Here is a 21,849-nt window from a genome sequence, read left to right as displayed (position 1 = left end):
TACATGTCTTATTTATTGAACTACATTTTAAATAGCATTTAAGGCTATGTACACCTTCAGGGGCAATTTTTATTTATTTATTTTTATGATTGCATTTTACTCATTTTGGCTACAAATCATTTATTCATTTGGTCTTTATTAAAAATATTAAGCCGTTCTGTCACTGTTTTTTTTATTTGGTCTTTATTACAAATATAGAGCCCTTTTATCTTTACAGGGCTGAGATGCTCTAATAGAGGGATCAGAATTTTCTCTCTTTTCCGTCAGCCAGTTAATCTGACGGGCTCCTTATCTCTGCTCTCTGACATTATAAAATCTCCTTATAGCTCAGTTCTTATCTTACTGATAAGAATGTGGCTTAAATAAGTGTTTATGACCTCTTAGTAAATTAGAGAGAAAGTTTATTTGTTGACCGACGCAAAGTTAAAGTAAAAAGTACAATTCCCACAGTCAGACAATTAACCGTTTGTGACAGAATAGCTCAATATATTTAATAAAGACCAATTGAAAATTTTTACCCTAAAATGAATAAATGCAATTAGAAAAAAGCTTTCCTTGTACATTGCCTTTAAGCCACATTCTTATCAGTAAGGTAAGAACTGAGCTATAATGAGAATTTATAAGGTCAGAGATCAGAAACCGTCAGCTGAGCTGCCTGATGGAACAGAATGAAAATTTAGATCCTGCTACTAGAGAATCTTAAGGCTGCAGAGAGACAAGGATTCAAACTTTTTAATAAAGACCAACTGAAAAAATTATTTTAGTTTAAAATAAGTACAATGCAATAATTTAAAATAAATGCCCCCAAAAGGTGTACATAGCCTTTAAGTACGAATTATTATTCCATAGTCCACACAGGTGAAAGAAAATGCATACCTGCCTGACAGAGGCCAGAAGGACTTGTTTCCCGGCAAATAGGTCAAACATGCACTGAAAGCTTTAGAGAAAACCTGGGGTTTCATAATATCTGAAGCCTGTGCTATTTTTTTCTGGCCTCCTACCTATGAAGATGTCTACTGTAAGTTGCCAGGGCTACAGCATGCATACATCAGGTGACAACAGCAGATCTCCATTGTGCATGATCCGATGTCATCATCGAGATCCTCAAAAACAGCAGCATTATGATGGAGGCAAGGTTGAGAGTGGGGTGACTAGTAAAATATCATTGTGCTGTTGAAGATATTGGCGCATTGGTCCTCAAAACTGGACACTAACTGCTCTCTGGACCTGGCCAAAAAGCAAGTAACTACTGTTGCGAGAATGAGTCCAAGCAACATATTAGTGTAATATATTCCGTTGCCAGTACTGGCCAATGAAACGTGAAGCAGGTAAAACCATTTAAGCAGAACCTGTAGCGGCTACTCATTAGACTGGGCAGTAAGGAGCCATACACAGTGGTCTGATTAGCTTTGAGTAAACTTGACTTGTCAATCCTAAAAATAAAAAATAGAAAAGTTTCTTGTCTGAACATAATCAGATTAGATCATTGTTCTAAAAGCCCGAAGCCACTATTGCTACATGACTCATTCCACCAGGGAGGATAGGATATAAGCAATACACATGGCATACAGTAAATTAAAGCAAAAGTAGCATTTATTTTGGCCACACCATAAGATGTCCTAAAATTCATATTTTGGGCATCTGCCACATTCATTATGCCATAGCAGACAAAATTAGAACAATTTGTCATTCCCTTTAAAGAAATAGTATCAAACTCGTGTGTCACCCTGAGGGGAGAACTAATTCGCTCTCATAAGCTCAAAGAAATCCTCAGAAGTAGAACAAAACACTTATCACAATCAGTGTTCACAATGCAACTTAAAAAGTCCTCGTTTTGGCCACATTTCTAGGGAACAGTAGTTTGCTATCATGGCTGAACCAGCAACAGATAAATTACATTGAAATGCAAAGGACTGTGCCGGGGCGGTATACAATGTAAGCGGAAAAAAAGACAGCATTTGATGCCGACTAAGCATGTTAGCTATCATGGCTGATTCAACAAGAGATAAGTGGATACAGCACAAGGGTTGAATTACGCAGTTCTCAGTTGTAGCGCTGGCTGAGTGGTCATCTGAGCTAAATGTGGAATAAATATCCTCTATTTAAAGAAGGATTTTTGAAGCATCATTTTTCTCCATTTACTCTAAAAACCAAAACCCCTTAAAAGGGGTTGCCCCATGAAAAATATTCTACAGTTTTTAAATCAGCCCCTAGTTTTGTAATTGCATGTAATTAAAAATTTAGTATAGCCACTGACTTATTCAATAACATGCATCTGTATAGCACAACATGCATTTTTTTTTCTTATTTCTTTGACCTGCTCACTGAGAAGGCCGCACATGCTCAGTTTCATCCTTCAACTGCCTCCTGAGCTGTGATAGGGAGAGCTGAGACACGCCCCCTGAGCTGTGATAGGGAGAGCTGAGACACGCCCCCTGAGCTGTGAGAGGGAGAGCTGAGACACGCCCCCTGAGCTGTGAGAGGGAGAGCTGAGACACGCCCCCTTAGCTGCAGTAGAAAAGATAATCCCCTTGAGCCTTCAGCTTGATATAAATCTAGCAGAGCAATGAATAAGAAGATCTCTTGATCCATGTGAGGTACAGGGCTGGTTCTAGCTTTGTTAGAAAGAGATTGTCATGTCCTATATGATGTCTGATTTTCATTTTTTAGATTAGTCATGGGATACCCCCTTTAAATGGGTTTTCCAAGACTTTAATACTGATGAGCTATTCTCTGTTTAGGTCATCAGCATCTGATCGGTAGGGGGTCCAGAGGATAGGTCATCAGTATTAAAGGCTTTCCAACTATTTTTTTGAAAACCTGCCTCTTGGGGACACATCATGGCTGAGGCCACTCAACAGCTGCAGCGGCACATGTGGCACCATCCATATGAAAGTTGACAAACAGGGATAACCAGCTAATAAGACTAGGGAGCCAGAACGGTGTGGCAGGGAGTATGGATTTTTTTCACCGATACAGCTGGAGTTTTCCAGGAACAAGAACCTATGGAGACCGAGATCTTATGGGGATAAGCATGGGTTAAAGCTTGGGGAAAAAAAGACTTGTGTGTGGGAAGTGTGACGAGCCGTCTACATGAACATCATCACTGCTGGCCACTTAATGATCTCAGCACTGACCAAAAGCAGTGGAGACAAAAGTGCTCAGCAATAGACTTAAATCATTTTTTTAATTAGGTATTTTTTTTTTTTTTTTTTTACTTCTATACCCTGCCTAGTCTCGGAGAACCCCTTTGAAATAATCTTGTTATAAAAAAAAATTCCCATTGCCTACAAAAGCATTCAAATAGTATGGCCAGGAGGGCAGGTGGTACATGTGCCCTTAATGCCAGCATTGGTTTGCCTCTGGCACCAGCAACCATACAGGCTGGCATATCTCTGTCTGCTTCTTCTCCTGGCAGACACCAGTTACTGGCTGCAAACTACACATCTACAAGGGGTGGGACCAGCCCACACCCAGCAACTGTATCTAGGAGGCCAGGAAATTAACCCTTTTCTCCCCATACACTGCTTTTTGGAATAAAAAGTGCACAAAGTACAATTTAACTAGTGTTGATCGCGAATATTCGAATTGCGAATTTTAACTGCGAATATCGCCACATTGAGAATTCGCTAAGATGTAGAATATAGTGCTATATATTTGTATTCGAGAATATTCTAGATTTATTTTCATCTGAACCCATGATCCCTCCCTGCTTCTTGCTTGTGGGCCAATGAGAAGGCTGCAATGTCTTTGTCTGAGCTTAGCAACATCCCTAGCAACCAATAAGAAAGTTGCCTACCCCTTACTATATAAGAACCTCCCCAGCAGCCATTTTCTGCAGTTTTTTGCAGTTCTGAGAGAGAGAGACATCAGTGTCATTGCTGTGCTCTGTGCTTTGCTGTGTCATTACATTAGATAGTTAGTCAGCTCATATATATACACTCACCTAAAGAATTATTAGGAACACCATACTAATACGGTGTTGGACCCCCTTTTGCCTTCAGAACTGCCTTAATTCTACATGGCATTGATTAAACAAGGTGCTGATAGCATTCTTTAGAAGTGTTGGCCCATATTGATAGGATAGCATTTTGCAGTTGGAGATTTGAGGGATGCACATCCAGGGCACGAAGCTCCCGTTCCACCACATCCCAAAGATGCTCTATTGGGTTGAGATCTGGTGACTGTGGGGGCCATTATAGTACAGTGAACTCATTGTCATGTTCAAGAAACCAATTTGAAATGATTCAAGCTTTGTGACATGGTGCATTATCCTGCTGGAAGTAGCCATCAGAGGATGGGTACATGGTCATGAAGGGATGGACATGGTCAGAAACAATGCTCAGGTAGCCCGTGGCATTTAAACGATGGCCAATTGGCACTAAGGGGCCTAAAGTGTGGCCATTAAACACCCCCCACACCATTACACCACCACCAGCAGCCTGCACAATGGTAACAAGGCATGATGGATACATGTTCTCATTCTGTTTACGCCAAATTCGGACTCTACTATTTGAATGTCTCAACAGAAATCGAGACTCATCAGACCAGGAAACATTTTTCCAGTCTTCAACAGTCCAATTTTGGTGAGCTCGTGCAAATTGTAGCCTCTTTTTCCTATTTGTAGTGGAGATGAGTGGTACTCGGTGGGGTCTTCTGCTGTTGTTGCCCACCTTTCTTTCCCATTCTGACATTCAGTTTGGAGTTCAGGAGATTGTCTTGACCAGGACCACAACCCTACATGCATTGAAGCAACTGCCATGTGATTGGTTGACTAGATAATCGCATTAATGAGAAATAGAACAGGCGTTCCTATTAATTCTTTAGGTGAGTGTATAATACAAATAGTTAGTGGGAGATAGACAGTGTAGGTTATATCGTGATGTCACAAGTTCACAACAATACTTCCAATCAGTAATATGTAGTCAGACCCGTTAAAATGTGAATTTGCACGTATTGCACTCAAATATGCGAATCAATATTCAAGAAATATCGCAAATTTGAATATTGCCCCTTCCGCTCATCACAAAATTCAAAGGTAACCTGTCACCTCCAAAAACCCTCCTGAGCCGCCAGTAGTACCTAACAATAGCCAGCAGCGTGTTTCCGACGATAATTTTCTTCCAGAAGGCTGAAGCGGCTAAAGCTCAGAAAACGTTCTTTTATCCCGTGACAGGCGTGCTTCTCTAGTCATGCTTGAAGTCAGGGAGGCAGCGGCCTCCTTGCTTCAAGTCAAGATAACCAGGCCCCCTTCCCTGCCCCTTCGCTGTGACTGACAGCTGGCAGGGGATAAAAGAACGTTTTCTGAGCTTTATCCGCATCTGCCTTCAGGAAGAAAATTATCGTAGGAAGCACACTGCTGGCTACTGTCAGGTACTGCTGGCGGCTTGGGAGGGTTTTTGGAGGTGACAGGTTCCCTTTAACCCATTTAGTAGCTGAACACTGAGCCACTGCACTAGTCAGTATAGAAATCTGATGGCGATATAATGAGGTGTTTTGGCAATATAACGGACAGCATATATGGTTCACACTATATGGCACTTTTATGGCTGGTACTATTATATGGGCAATAAAATACTGTTGCCAAATTTGTATGGGTGCCATTAGATCTACTGGTGCAACGGTTTGGGCGCTTTCACTGTATGTTGCTAGAACTATTTTATAGGCACTGCACAGGCAGGAAAAACTTTAGCACTTTTATGTGGTTGGAATTATTGTACCAGCACTACTAAGTGAATGATATCTGGTTATAGTTGCGTTACTATGCCAGGACTGTAGAAATAAATCTTGTCAATTTAGATTTTAATTTGTGATGCAAAGACATGAAAACTGAATCTTTACCCCCCAAGTGAAATATGCAAAGAGGAATCTCCCAATAAAGAAAACCATCTTGTTATTGCAACCTATTAGAAGTGGTCTCTTTAAGGAGATTCAGCAACCTGCCAAAGCCCCAAGTGAAAGAAAGCCAAGTGCCATTTCAAAAGAGAACGGCTGATGAGACAGCGGTTTTCTAAAACTAATGAACCTTTGTACATTCTACTAATTATATTTAGTACATTAATACAGAATAGTAACTAAGCTTTCCATGACCTGGAACGAATATTCCGTTTGATGCCTTAAAGGGACACTGACAGGCCTTCTGAGCATAATTAGCTCTTTATATGCCCCCCTAGGTCTTATAATAAGTTTCCAATTCATATAAGTATTATCCCTGTGCGCATTGTAAAACGTTAAAAATAATCTTTATAATCACCTGTCCTTTCTGCCCAAGGGGCGTTCTTTGTGCCGCATTTGTGCCCAGCCGTGTCCCAACTGCCGGATCCTTAGACACGCCCATCTCATTAGTATTCACTTGGCGCAATGTGATCCCGGCGAGCGAGGGTGCCGGGCGCATGCGCAGGATCTCCGAATGTCAGGGACAGGAAAATACCGCCCAGCGAAGTGACTACTAATGAGATGGGCGTGTTTAAGGATCCGGCAGTTGGGACGCGGCTGGGCACAAAGAACGCCCCTAGGGCAGAAAGGACAGGCGATTATAAAGATTATTTTTAACGTTTTACAATGCGCACAGGGATAATACTTATATGAATTGGAAACTTATTATAAGACCTAGGGGGGCATATAAAGAGCTAATTATGCTCAGAAGGCCTGTCAGTGTCCCTTTAAAGGGAACCTGTCACCAGTTTTATGGTGTCCTAACTAAGGGCAACATAAATAAGTTACTGATTCTCTTAGCAAAATGCTGGGTCACTTTCTTTAATTGACCCGGTCAATCTGCCAACATCTTGTATTGAAAAGCTCCAGCTGATAATGATGAGTCCTCAATATTCATGAGCTCCTGACTCTCCCCGCCCACCTGCTGCTGATTGAGTTATTTTCCATATGAATCAGCAGCAGGTGGGCAGGGGAGTGGCTATAGCTCTAAATTAAATAAACGCTGGACTTACTGACATCACGCTGGACTCAAATCAGCTCATTAGCATGTGGCATCTTTGTGTGTATATTATGAGGTAACCATCTGTCACACCAGTAAGTGAATACATCTAAGGCACTTTTTAGTAGTTAATGATTGTATATAATTAGTTAGATTATAATCAAATATCGACATGACAGGTTCCCTTTAAGAATGTATCATAAGACTCTGGCCAAGGCATAGTGGTTTTTGGTGCCCCCCTCTTGGACCTTATGGCCGAAATCTACTATATAACTCAGATGTAAGAATCTTACTTGTACTGTGGTATAGCGTGTAAACATAAATTAATTCAACTGCCCTCTATAATGAGCCAGCATATTGATTTTTTTCTGGCCTAAAGAGGATGGAATAAGTAATCACTTGAAAACCTGAACAGAAATGAAGCACCTAATTCACAAGACAATCTATCTGAAAGCTTCCTTGAGTCGGAAGATGTCCAAAAGCCAATGGCCGTAATTTAAATGTCACAGCAGATTTTTTTATTAAAGGGGTGGGGTGTGTGGGGGGGTAATTTTGGCAGAAAAATGACTTGCTGTAAAATGTTAACATCTGGTGAAGGACATCACAAAGATACCAAAATGTAATCTGGACCACGTACAACAAATATACTAATCTTACAGGCCTTGTCTAATCTGGAACAAAGCCACATAAAAGTAGAGAAGACATTCTGCAGGGGGCCTCTGCCTTGGTCATCCAACCTTCACGTAAAATCTGTTTTCTCATGCTACTCTCATGGCATACTAGGATACATGGACACCATAAAGGGGGCTATCCTGCGTAAAGAACACCCTCTATTAAACAGAGCAGTGTTCCTAACAGAAGATGCCACCAGGGCATATATTACGTGGCTGGATCACTGCTCCATGTCCCTAAGCCAGGGATTCACTATGTGCCTTGTCTGTGACCTGTCTTTGGCACACCTCTGGAGCGCTATTAAATTTTCTGAAGCAGCCCCGGCAGGGGGATGTGTGCAGTATCCCAGTGTGGCTGCACCACTTTTCACAGGGACACTGTATTCACCTGCTGCAGCAGAAACTTCATCAGGTTTTGACTGGTGCTCACCCCTCACAGTCACGCTGTTCATCATGGACCCAGGTTAGTGCTTTTATTGGGACCCACCTACCGACCTCTATAAGTGGGTAACATGCTAGCCGTATAACTGCTTTTCATTCAAGGGCAGGGTGGGTCAACTATATCTTCTCTGCGCTGCTCTCTCCACAGAGCAGTGCTGTGTCTCTGCTTATGTTACCATTATATCCAGGCAGGCTTTATCTTCCCTGTTCTACTCCTGGCAGACAGAGGAATACAGCACTCAACGGATCACTACTCTTTTATGGTAAATGCACTTCCCCTACTTTACAACCATGTAGAATGTCTCCAGGATAACATGGCTTCATTAGTGAATTAGCAAATACACAAAAATAATACAATCTACATAAAATGAGTATTTTTAGACAATTCTGCTGGAAACTGGAAGCTTGTGAGACACCACCAAAAACGTATACTTTTTAAAGATTCTCTAGGTACTGGTACATTAGCAAGTGATTGGCGCAAGGCAAATGTGGTGCCCATATTCAAAAAAAGGATCTAGGTCCTCCACAGGCAATTATAGACCACTTAGTTTAACTTCTGTTGTGGGAAAAATGTTTGAAGGACTCTTAAGGGACTATATACAGGAGTATTTGACTATAAATAATATTATAGGTGATAATCAGCATGGGTTTACCAAGGACAGAAGTTGTCAGACTAACCTGATTTGTTTTTATGAGGAGGTGAGTAGAAGCCTGGACAGAGTGGCGGCTTTGGATATAGTGTTTCTGGATTTTGCAAAGGCATTTGATACTGTCCCTCATACACGTTTAATAGGTAAAGTAAGGTCTATAGGCTGGAAAGTATAGTTTGTAATTGGATTGAAAACTGGCTGAAGGACTGTGTCCAGAGAGTTGGGGTCAATGATTCCTATTCAGAATGGTCCCAGGTTATAAGTGGTGTCCCCAAGGTTCAGTGCTGGGTCCTCTATTATTTAATGTATTTATTAATGATATCGAGGATGGGATTAATAGCACCATTTCTATTTTTGCAGATAACACTAAGCTGTGTAGTACAGTGCAGTCTATGGAAGATGTCCATTAAATACAAGCTGACTTGAACACTCTGAGTGAATTGGACATCAACTTGGCAAATGAGGTTCAATGTGGATAAATTTAAAGTTATGCATCTTGGTAGTAATAATCTCTGTGCTTCATATGTCCTAGGGCAGTTATGGCGAACCTTTTACAGACCGAGTGCAACCCAAAACACACTTATTTATCTCAAAGTGCCAACACGCACTTAACCTGAATGCCAATATAGTATATCTTCCATGTACTTTATCATGTAGCTGTAATAGCCTGCCTACATTCAGTGCGCTGCCTGTGCTGTTCATAGTGAGCCCTGCGCTGATGAATGGCAGGAAAAGTCTAAGGCATACTGGTACACCATACCAGGGAGCGGGTGCCCACAGAGAGGGCTCTGAGTGCCACCTCTGGCACCCGTGCCATAGGTTCGGCACCACTGTCCTAGGGGATGTAACACTGAGGGAGTCACTTCTAGCGAAGGATTTGGGTGTCTTTGTAGATCATAGATTGAATAACAGCATACAATGTCAATCAGCTGCTTCTTAGGCCACCAGGATATTGTCATGCATTAAACGAGGCATGGACTCGCGGGACAGGGATGTGATATTACCACTTTACAAAGCATTGGTGCGGCCTCATCTGAAATATGTAGTTCAATTCTGGGCACCAGTCCATAGAAAGGATGCACTGCAGCTGAAAAAAGTACAGAGGAGAGCGACTAAACTGATGAGGGACATGGAGGGTCTTAGTTATGAAGAAAGATTAAAGGGGTTGTCTGAGTTCAGAACACGGACATACCCATAATTTCACCCAGGCAGCACCCCCTGACATGAGCATCCTCATGCTCCGATGCTCTCCCTTGCCCTGTGCAGGATCGCTCAGGGCAAGGGCTCTTTTATTTACTATAACACATTGCCGGGCAGAGGTTTCCGCCCATCAGTGTGTTCTGTGACATCACCGGCTCTGATGGGCAGGCTTTAGCGCTGCCCTAGCTGTTTTACAGGTTAGGGCAGCGCTTAAAATTGACCATCAGTGCCGGTTACGGCACCGGGCTCACTGCTGGGCAGAAGCCTCCACCTGGCAGCCCAAAGGAGAGCCCGGTTCGTCACCGGAACTTAACAAAATGCCTTTGCTCTGCGTGATTCAGAGCAGGGCAAAGGGGAGCATTGGAGCATGAACTGCCTCGCTGAAATTCTGGGTATCTCCGGGTTCAGCTTTGAACCCGGACAACCCCTTTAATAGAATTGAATTTATTTAGTCTTGAGAAGAGACATCTAAGGGGGGACATGATTAACCTATACAAATATGTAAATGGGCCATACAAGAAATATGGAGAAAAACTGTTCCATGTAAAATGCCTTCAAAAGACAAGGGGGACTGCCTCTGACTGGAGAAGAAAAAGTTTAGTCTCCAGAAGCGTCAAAGCTTCTTTACTGTAAGAACTGTCAATCTGTGGAATAGACTTCCTCAGGACGTGGTCACAGCAAGAACAGTGGACAGTTTTAAAAAGGGTTTAGATGAATTCTTAAAAGTAAATGACATTAATGCTTATGAAAACGTGTAGAAATCTCACTTCCTTCTGGGATTCGCGTCCCCACCTATCCCTTGGTCGAACTTGATGGACTTATGTCTTTTTTCAACATCAACTATGTAACTATGTAACCCAGCTGAGCTTCTAAAATGTAGTTTACTGTATAGTATTTGACAAATGACACTTCCCAGACACAAATTAACAGAGCGCCCTATGTGCAACTCATGCAGCTATGAAATCCAACTCTGGACAATAATACAGGCTCAGAAAAAGATGTATATACAATTCTGATAAAAAGAGCAATACATTTATATACTGTAGCTGAGCAATCGTTTGTGTACATTCACTCAGTATGTAAACTGACTATACTCAGAAATCATGTCCCTGACTCATGCATACACTTTTCACTTTACAAAAGTATCGTGGACATACCTCTTAAAGGGAACCTGTCATCACCTTTATGCAGCCCATACTAAAGGCAGAATAAAGTAGAGACAGGTGAGTTGATTTCAGCAGTCTGTCATTTATAAGTTCAAAGTAAGTGGTTGCCGAGAACCAACATCACAATCCTTGCAGACTGCGCCTGGAAAAGAGTCACGGCCACCTGAGAAGAGTCCTGGTCATTCATGAATTCCTGCTCTCCTGCCCACCTGCTGATGACTTACAGTCTTCTACCTAGTTTTCTCCCTTTCTCTCTAGGAGAGAACTGCCAATCATCAGCAGATGGATGAGAGAGCAGGAGATTATAATAACCAGGACTCTTCTCAGGTAGATGTGACTCTTTTCAAGGCCTGGGCTGCAATGGTTATGATGCTGGTTCTCGGCAGCCACTTACTATTAGCCCATGGGTGACAACACTGAAATCAGCATTTCTGTCACTAATTTATGCGGCCCTCAGTGAGGTCAGCATACAGTTGATGACAGGTTCCATTTAATCAATAAATTGAGGCATTTGTTTCAGTCCCATTGCCACAGGTGTGTAAAATCCAGCTCCTGGCCCTACAGTCTTCTTTTACAAACATTTGTGAAAGAAGGGGTCAGAGCTCGGTGAATTCCAGCGTGGTCCTGTAAATAGGATGTCGCCGTTGCAGCAAGTCAGTTTGTTACATTTCTATTCTCCTAGATAATCCACGATCTGTTGTGGGGGGTATTATTGCAAAGTGGAAGCATTTAGAAACCCCAGCAATTCAGACACAAAATGACAATCCACGAAAAAGTACAGTGCGGGGGTCGCCGAGTGCTGAGGCACATAGTCCATAAACGTCTCCAAAGCTGGAGGGTTCCACACCTCTTCTGGTGTTAAAGGGGTTGGCCAGTTTCCTATATTTATGACCAATCCTGAGGATAGGTCATCAATATCAGGACTTTTGAGCACTGTGTTCTCTTCACTTTTTACCTGCCCGTTGTCGAAATTATGGCAGTGAGCAGGTGTAATTACAGCTCCGCAGTCCCATTCAGTGGGACAGCTTCTTCCATTCAAGTGAATAGCACGGAGCCGTCCCATTGAAGAGAATTAGGACAGCAAAGTTGCAATTACACCTGCTCACCGCTATAATGTCGACAGCAAAGCAGGTAAATAGTGCAGAGAACGGAATGCTCATACAAGTGCTGCGGTTTCTTCAAACATCGGACTCCTCGCACCCAGCCGATCAGATATTGATGACCTATCCTGAGTGAATAGGACGGAGCCGTCCCATTGAAGAGAATTAGGACAGAGAAGTTGTAATTACACCTGCTCACCGCTATAATGTCGACGGTGAGCCTGTAAATAGTTTAGAGAACGCAGTGCTCATACGAGCGCTGCTTTCTCTTCAAACATCGGACTCCTGGCACCCTGCCGATCTGACATTGATGACCTATCTTGACGGAGCCGCAAAAAACTTTAGTGTGAAAGTAGCCTAATACTGAATGTTTTAGTAAAAAGATAGAGAATAATAATTTTTCAAAATGATTTTTTTTTTTGCAGACTCAACATTTTCTTTAAACCAACACCTATTTTATTTTCATTCCTAGAACAATAAAGGCGGATTTTGCCAAAGGCTGTTACCTCAAAACGCTCTTTATTGGATACTGAATGTACATTATTCTGCCTGCATAATGCCAGATAAGAAGACACGGGGTCCATTGTTACTGAAATGTCAAGTGAGACTGATGTAGGATGTTCCCTGAGCTTCACACATATTTTTAGCAGCAGTTTGATGGTTCTGCAATGTAAATGGTTGATAAGTATGTGAATGAAGATCATACGAGGAGATGGATTGGGCTGGAGGGGAAGTAATGACAATGCACAACTTTTATAAATGCAAATATATCAGTATCTTAGTGAAAGTGACAAGCAGCACACTTATGTATCTACGCCTACCATGCATGTTTTCTATGGAGCAGCCATCTTGCCTAAGCTGCTGTTAACGGCATTTATAGATATGCTTTACAGCAAAGACATGGGCCACTGACAGAATAGACTGGAGGGGACTAATTGACTTCTACTGGAGTTTTATAGACATGCTCTGTGATCAGCGCAGAGACCATTGTGCAGGGATGGGGAGTAGATAGCTGGGACCTCCCATTCTGTGAATGGTGGATTCTGTGTTATCTATATGTAACGCCCCAGAGGTGCATTATGACTTCTGCACCCTGCTACTGTCTCCTATGGTTAACCTCATGTCATCACACCTATTTATTTCCAAGTCCTGCAAAATGTGTATTTATATTTCCTATTCTGTAACTGTTTACGTGTAATATGCCTGATTCAACAGCAGGTGGCAGCAAACATGGCAGAGCTACAGGTACCTAGAGTGGAATCTTCCTTTCCATTCTAACCCCCCCTCTGTGGTGTGGTGAGCGTTTTCCCACTTGCTGCAGGGAGGGAGGAGTTTAGCTCAGAGTGAGTTGCAGTTACCCCTGGTATGGGAAGGCAGCAGGTGCATGTTCCTGTTGGACGAGCCCTGTATAGGCCAGCTGGAGCACCTTCAGCTCAGCTGGACATGGAGGCAGAAGCCTGAAGCCTCAGAGACCAGGAGTAAAGTTTTCCCTGGACCAGTTTAGAGACAGACCAGACTACAAGAGAGAAGTACAGCACCCAGAGAAAGCTAAATTATATAGCTACCCTGTCACCATAGCAGAGTCAGAGAGCAACCGTTGTAGCAGAGAGGAGTTTGCCTCCACAGTTAATGCCAAAGCCTGCTGGAACAAAGACGAAGCCTTAAATTGTTTGGAGAAACGTTCATGCAAAGTAAAGCTGTTATCAACTTCGTCACAAGGTCTGGACTCCATTTATTTAATCATTCCCTTCATCAACTACCCCCTTTGCTCTGCTTCGGACGACAATGCCTGGGGTCCAGCGTATCCATGTAGGAGCACCGTGACACGTGCATAAAACATTAAAGGGACATTATAGGCTACCCTACACCACTCTGGCATTCCTACACCTGGATACTAACCACTATATCAGTAAAAAGGGCTCTGTGCCCTTGTTGCTTCACTGCAACTGGCGTCACGAAAAACGAATACACTTATCTCATCTTAAAGGGACCCCTTGCCGCTGGCGTGCGTCGCATATACAAAAGGTCAATGCGACAATAATGAGATGACCATTGAATAGTGATCTGTACAGAACAGGAAATCTCAACATATTGTAATACATATTTTTTAAATACAAATATTGAAATTGAAAAGAAATCACAACATTTCTAAAAAATATATATATGTTTAATTTAACAAGTTGATTTGAACAACAGGTCATTTTCTGATGTCACAAAGGCAATTGACACTCTCTTCTATTAGTCAAATCACTGTACTGGCACAAAAAGACAGCTTTTATTGTGCAGGCCCCCCTGTAACCCTGTATCAGATGGTTCACATCTGTGTCTGAGGCTCAATTAGGACCTTCCATTGCAGGTTACGTAAAATCAGGTGGGACAAACAAAATACCACGTCATGCAGCAATATTTTCCCCATCAAATCAAACACCACTGTAAGTCACCATTCACTGTGTGATGGATCCAGTGGTATCTGTTAATGGATGTGAACAGAGCCCAACACTACACTTTCCTTGGCTGTGCTGTAGCTTTCCTTGGTGATAATAGGATCCAGGCAATTGGTGTATGGATGGCGGAACTGCCACAAAAATGACGATTAGCCTACTCTTTTATTTCCTACTTTGCTGCTTTTACAACATAGTACTGTACATAGAACAGTGGTGTATCTTGGTTTTGTGCTGCCCTAGGCGAGACTAAACTCGGACACCCCCCTAATATAAATTTGACCCACCCCTTCCTTGTTAAAAAACAATGTGCAGCGAGTTAGTACAGTATTAATCCCTCCCTAATTCTCCCCCCTCTAACCACCCAATGGGTCCCAACCCCCTTACCCCATAAAACAACTAAGTAATTGATTTTTTGTGAATTACTGTAATTTAAGTATTTACAGTTTTTGAAGACAGCAGGCTCAGGGTTCAGTGCACTGGTGGCCGGGGCGTAGCCTCAGTGTTCACGGTGACCGTGTGCAGGATCCGCTCTGCACTTGGAGGAGATAAGGCTCACCCTAGCGTTGCCGGCCCGTGACTCCACCTCCGTGTGACGTCACGACGGCAACGCGAGGACGCAAAAGGCAGGGGAGGTCGGGAGGAAGTCAGGAGGGGGAGGAAGTAAGTTTTTCAACTCCTTCACTATGTGGCGCCGGCGCTAGTACATAGAAGTACATAGAACTTCTCAGTGGCGCAGCAATAAAGTTATTGCAAAAGTACCACCTTTATGCCCTCAGACGCCCTTATATAAAATAACGAGATGGTGAAGCAGCACAATAAAATATAATGCAGGTTGCAAAATGCTGTCATACTGCTCGATGCCATTTTACAGAGTCGTGGGATATACTGGCTTCTTCCGCACTGAAAACTCTGTGCTTCCAGTCACTCCTTTACACCTTTTCTCCTTCCATCCTTCAATGGGATTACCAATAGTAAAATGTCTGCCCCCCATGATGAGCAATTTATCTGAAGAACTGTTATGGTGGGGGTTACTGATTATTGGGAAGGAAGAGTTCCTTCCTGGCAGTCGGCTGCTAGTTAATGGAAGTGAAGAGCTGCATTTACATGCAGAGATCGCCTCCACAGTATGAGGTCGCTATTGCCATCGCTCGTCCTCATACAGCTGCACTGTTTCTGGGCATCAGGTCGCTGTTTCAACAATACGATCTGCTGCCCAGAAATGATATTTTACTTGTCTGTAGAAATGACAGTTTCACCCGATGAGCGAGCATTTCACGCGTTCATCGGGCGATCGGCTGCACCTTTAGAAGGCAAATTGTCGGAAATGATCATTGGCAGGAACATTCATCCCCCGATAAGCCCGACTATAGGGCAACAGAAAAATATTGACTACAATGCGCATGTTGTAGTTTCCATTTAGAATGAAGGCCATGATGCTTTGCCAAATTCAAATAGCCCCCACAAGACCCCTTTGACTTACAATGGGGCCCTTCAGGTTGCTGCCAAGGTATCTGCAGTTTCAGTGGGCAGAATAGGGCTGCATGCAACTAAACTGACGTTCTTATTGGAGCCCCTGATGCAGGCTGTGTACCTACAAGTGAATTTTACAAAAATGACAATAATCATTGTAGGAGCTCTTATCCCGATGCAGGAACCTACCTTTATTGCATGTTTTTCTCCTTCTTTTTTTAGCTTCGGTCACAGTTCTTCCAAAACAGATGAGCAGGAATTATTCCCTCCCCAAGGAGGACACGTCTCCTTGTACATGTCCATCTTAGGGCTTACACGTCACAGCAGAGGAGAACCCAGATATGTAGTGTAAAAGTCAAAGACTTTCACAGTGTTGGTTTGCATAAATTAAAAATAAAGATAAGCATGAATAAAGGAAAATATAATAAAAAGTTAATCTTTAAAAAAAAATTATTGTTCATTGAGGTAGTATTGTGTTATATCACTGTCTCTTAGCAGTTTTTACTAAACAGAACTTTCATCCAACTTCTCAACCAGTTGCGTATGTTTCCTCTTCTCCAGGATCTTGCTGAGCTCCTCTGTGAAGGAATTATACAATGGTGAGCTTGCCTCGTCATTTTGTCTTAGAAGCATATAACTATTCCCATTCATTTTCCTTAGCATGTTGGGAAGCGTGCTGATTCCATTGGTGAACTCTGAAGGTAGAGGAGGTGGTGGCGGTGGAGGAGGAGGGTTTAGTTTGCTTGGAGGACAAGTTGGTGCCTCGCCAGGAATAATTTGGAGACATCCATCAGAATAATTGTTCATCTCTTCTGACTTGTCTTTGAAGTTTGAGGATACTGTCTGAAGCTCTACGGCATTTTTTCTGGAGTTGGCGGTGCTGTATTTGCCTTTTCGTTTCTGCTGGCAGGATACGGAGACTAAGACAATAGTTAGAACAAGGCATAGCCCACCAAGGATAGTAATTATGGAAATGTACACAAACTCCAACTTGGAAGAGGCTTGTGGTGCCGCTGTTGGTAACTGGACAATGGGCGTAGGTTCAGAGTAGATCTTCCCTTTTGGTAGCTCCAACAAAACACTTACATTATATGAAGTCACTATGGCCTGTAAGCCATTTTCTTCAGAATAACAGCTATATTCTCCACTATGCTCTAGAAGAGCATCAGTGATGAGAAGTCCATCGATACCCACTCTAAGATGAGAGTCATCACTATCCAATGGGTCTGAGCCATTGACAAACCATTGTGGCTTAGCCAAATTAGACTGAAAGTCACACTGCAGGAGAACATCGTCGCCTTTCAAAATTGTCCGCATTTTCTTCATATGAGGAACTGAAAAAACAAAGGTAAAGTACAATTAAAGCCAAGACCACGGTTAAAGAGACACAAAATGTCACAATATATTAATAGGCTTGGGATGGAAAAGAATCAATAAAAGGTCTACTGAGCCGATATATATATATATACATATATATATTTACTGCTCAATGAAGCACAAAGAACGAGTTTTCACTCTCCCTCCTGCTCTTTACCTCCCTTCTACTCAGTCTAATATTGATTTGTCAGGTTAGATTCTGAAAATCCAAGATGATAAATTCTGGGCTCCAGGTTCGTGCAATGAATATTAATACTGAAAGTATAAGCGGAGATGAACTCTCAATACAAGGGATCTCTAAAATGAGATTCCAGGGTCATAATAATCACCTAGAAATGTCCGTTCTGAATCACATTTCAAGATCAAGAGCCCCCTCGAGCTCTATGCAGGGTCCTGCTTTGCCAAAATATCCTTGGCACAGGGTATTTCCCAAAATGAGCTCTGGGTCTGTCAGTGTATAAATAAATGTATTCCCCAAAACTACATGTGTACCCTTCACCGATTAGAATGGACCAGCACTTTAACTTAAAGGGGAAGTTCAGTCAAAATGACCTTCAGATATATCAGATACTTCTGCAAAGATCATATTGATGAAGGTTTTAATCTCAGACACCAATGAAAGGGCTCTATACAGAAATCAAACCCCTTTGCAACCCTCAGGGACATCCATTACAAAAATTTAACAAAACAGTGTTAAAGGGGTTGTCTCACAAATATTGGCCAAAATTGACTTTAAAGGATAATTTTAGCAAAAAAAAAAAAACAACAACAACAACATTCTACAGACAAGAACTGTAAAAATAATTAAACAATGATTCCACGACATAATGGGGAAAATGTATAAGGGTACGTCCACATTAGCATTCGAAATCTACTGTAGGAAAGGCCTGCTGGAGTTTACCGTCTCTAGCATAGCCAAAAAATGCAGGGAGCCAACCGATCCCCATTGACTATATAATGAGACCTGGAAGTGATCTGGCGACTTTCCGCCATAAATGCCGGATTTCGGCAGGACAAATACTGTTGCATGTAAAAAAAATTGCTCAGCTAACAGCTGGTATTTCTACTGGAACAGACTACTGAAACAGGCTTCCAGATCTCCGAACACTAGTGCGAACCTAGAATCAGTATATATATATATATATATATATATATATAAAAGAATTCTGCCTTAAATTTTGTAAGAAATGGCATGTACCAAATGTACTAGTGGCTGACACTGTGGGGGAGATTTTTCTTGTTTGCCCAGTTTTTTTCACCAATTCCTACAGAAATTACGACATTTCTTTTTTTTTATATTTATTAAAAGTCACATTTGATAAATCATCAATAAAACTACTCGCCTAACTAACTGTGCCTACATTCCCACCCACTTTTTGTAAGCAGCAAAAGCGGCGTGACATCAAAAAGATCCGGATCCGCATATTGTTGTCTGAACGAGCCCCAACAGTGAATGCAAGAATATAGCAATGCTAAATATAACACCGTAGATTTACTGCCCAGTTCATACAGGCGTCCTGCTCACTCAGCTTTAACTCTTGCAGCACTGTCTCCCAGGCTCGTTTGCATGCAGTACTGATGTAGTAAAATAAGCAGAGCGCGTACCCTCGTATGTGCCGTTTAGACATCCTCTGTTACCATTCTGCAGGTCCTGCGTCATCTGTACCCTGCAAGCAGCCAAGAACAACAATTCATACAGTGAAATGCGATGACAAAACCAAATTAAATGAACAGAAAGAAAGAACGCCGGGGAGGACAAGTTTTCCCGGAAAAAAGAGAGAAGAGTAGTTGTTCTGCCTTATTAATTAAAAGATTTTTCTGCATCCTACGGAAGTTTTACATGCCTCATTTAATGACTTGTTCTTTTCTATTGGTTTTAGTGTATTGTATAACGTGTGCTGCGGCCAAACTCATCACCGTCTGCCATGTTACAGCAGCCCGGTCACTGACCATCTCACTGACAACCCTGACAGCACACAGTAAAGTTGTCACTCCTCCCCCTGCTTCAAATCCTTTCACATTACAGAGTGACTGCAGACTCTCCAGGTGAGGTGCAGTTAAAGGGGTTTTCCAGGATGTTTATTCCGATGACCTATTCTCTGGATTGTCATCAATATCTGATCAGTGAGGGCTCTGACACCCGGGACCCCTGCCTATCATCTCTTCGAGAAGACAGTGGCACTCGCAATAGCGTCACGACCTTCTCTCTGCTTTTCCTAGGCTGAGTGACATCAGATTCATCGGTCACGTAGCCTAGGAGCATGCTCAGCACCATTGAAGAGAATGGGGCCAAGTGCAATACCAAACACAGCCACTGTACTATGTTTGGTGCTGTGCTTCGCAAGAACGGAGAAGGCCGCGGCGCTCACAGGAGTGCTGGTGCCTTCTCAAACAGCTGATCAGTGGGGGTCCCGGGTGTCGAATCCCCACCAATTAGAGAATTATGTCTTCAGTATTTAAAGGGATTATCAACCCCTAAAATGCCTCCCCATACCACCCGGGCCCCTCATAGAGGTTGTACTTACCTGGCTCCCCGCACCCACGTTGCTTCTGACGGCCCCACAGCATCTCACAGTTGTGCAGGCAAAAACACCCGGCGTCGGGGGAGTTGGGCAGCCAATACCAGGCCATGACGGGGACGAGCCTCCCTAGCGTCACCCGCGATGCTAGGGAGGCTCGTTCTCGTCACAGCCGCCTGCTATTGGCTATCCCCCCCTTCCCCCGACGCCGGATGTTTTCATCCGCACGATGGGGAGAGGCAGCGACGGCCATGTGGGCACCAGAAGCGAAGCAGGTGCCAAGGAAGCCAGGAAAGTATAACCTCTGTCAGGGGCCCAGGAGTATGGGAAGGTATTTTAGGGGTTGGATCACCCCTTTAAGTCTTGTGAAATCCCTTTGAAAAATGCATTGCTTGCAAATGACAAATGCTTCATCATTCCTTGCAAAAGGCGGAAAGTCAGACTAGTTTACTAGCACTCTTGAAAAAAGGAAAAATAATTAGGAATGAAACCTTACCAGTCTTGATGTGTGAGAGGTTCCCGACACGTGCTGCCATCCCAACCACAATACGGATTCCGGGCCAGAATGCAGTCGTAGCATGATGAGTACTGATTACACCCAGAAAGTGGTATCTGGAGGACCCCGCTCTCGGTGCCAATATACAAACTATTCTGGAGAAAACAAATTACCAGATATTAATCACATGTTGTATGGATCAGTTATTATGTCATGTGTGTGAAAAGATAATAAACCCACACTCATCTTGACTGAACTGGAGCAATATACAGTTGGAGTCTTTAGAAAGGGAATGTATCAACAATTTTCCAACTGAAACATATTCCTCTTTTCTGATCTGTTTCTATTTTCCGATTTTAGATTTTGTTTTATTACATTTCTGAACATGATTATGGGGGACGCCATCTTGCTTTAGCTGCTGTTAACAGCATTTATGGATATGATCTACAGCAGCCACATGGAGCGTATACCACAATGGACAGGAGATGTTCATGCTCTGTGCACAGGGAGGGGGCTCAAATAAGCTGTGACTGAAGGGTTAAACAGAATTAGCTGTATAATCTGTATGAAGGACAGGAGGTTGGGTGACATCATATTGAAGGGTGACTATAAAAGGTAGGAACTAGTGTTAGGGACCACTCATGGAGGCAACCTTGACGTGGTGAGTGGCTTATTACGCTTTGGCCAAAATGTACACCAACGCCTTATTCAACATCCAGCATAGAGGCAGGGCAGAGTGCTGGTTGCATTTTGTGTTTTTGCGTTTGTATCTATATATACATTTACCTCCTGTCTGTATAAGGAAAAGTTTGTAATGAGAAGGAAATACTCTTTCAGTGATATATACCGGTAATATATATACACAGTGGATATAAAAAGTCTACACACCCCTGTTAAAATGTCAGGTTTCTGTGATGTAAAAAGATGAGACAAAGAAAAAAACCTTTCAAAACTTTTTCCAACTTTAATGTGACCTATAAACTGTACCACTCAATTGAAAAACAAACAGAAATATTTTTAGGTGGAGGGAAGAAAACAAAAAAAATATAAATAATGTGGTTGCATAAGTGTGCACACCCTCTTATAACTGGGAATGTAGCTGTGTTCAGAATTAAGCAATCACATTCAAAATCATGTTATGGATCCATTCACACGTCCGTAACGTGTTTTGAGGATCCATGGATACGCAAAACACAGACACAGCAATGTGCATTCCGCATTTGCGGACAAGAATAGGACATGTTCTATTTTTTCGGGAACGGAATTGCGGACCCGGAAGTGCGGGTCCGCAACCAGGTGGGGTCAAGTACCGGACTGGATTTTAACTCCCGTTCCCGGGTTTTTGGCAGCACCTGGCTGTCCTTAAATAGGCAGCAGGATC

General features: G+C 42.7%; 1 protein-coding gene across 1 annotated transcript in view; it reads right to left on the bottom strand.

Moving 5' to 3' along the window:
• The window catches only part of SEMA4G (semaphorin 4G), a 191,482-nt gene that overhangs the window by 3,386 nt on the left and 166,247 nt on the right, over positions 1-21,849 (bottom strand). Inside the window, exons 13-15 of the mRNA XM_044298643.1 lie at positions 20,469-20,623; positions 19,059-19,120; positions 16,266-17,410 (exon numbers count right to left, since the gene is read on the bottom strand). Coding sequence (XP_044154578.1) covers positions 16,581-17,410; positions 19,059-19,120; positions 20,469-20,623 — 1,047 coding nt within the window. The 3' untranslated portion in view covers positions 16,266-16,580. The remainder of the gene's footprint in view (positions 1-16,265; positions 17,411-19,058; positions 19,121-20,468; positions 20,624-21,849) is intronic.

The sequence above is a fragment of the Bufo gargarizans genome, chromosome 6, assembly GCF_014858855.1.
Source record: "Bufo gargarizans isolate SCDJY-AF-19 chromosome 6, ASM1485885v1, whole genome shotgun sequence".
NCBI lineage: Eukaryota > Metazoa > Chordata > Amphibia > Anura > Bufonidae > Bufo > Bufo gargarizans.
The sequence above is the reverse complement of the archived record's forward strand: the minus strand, read 5'-3'. Positions and strand labels throughout refer to the sequence as shown.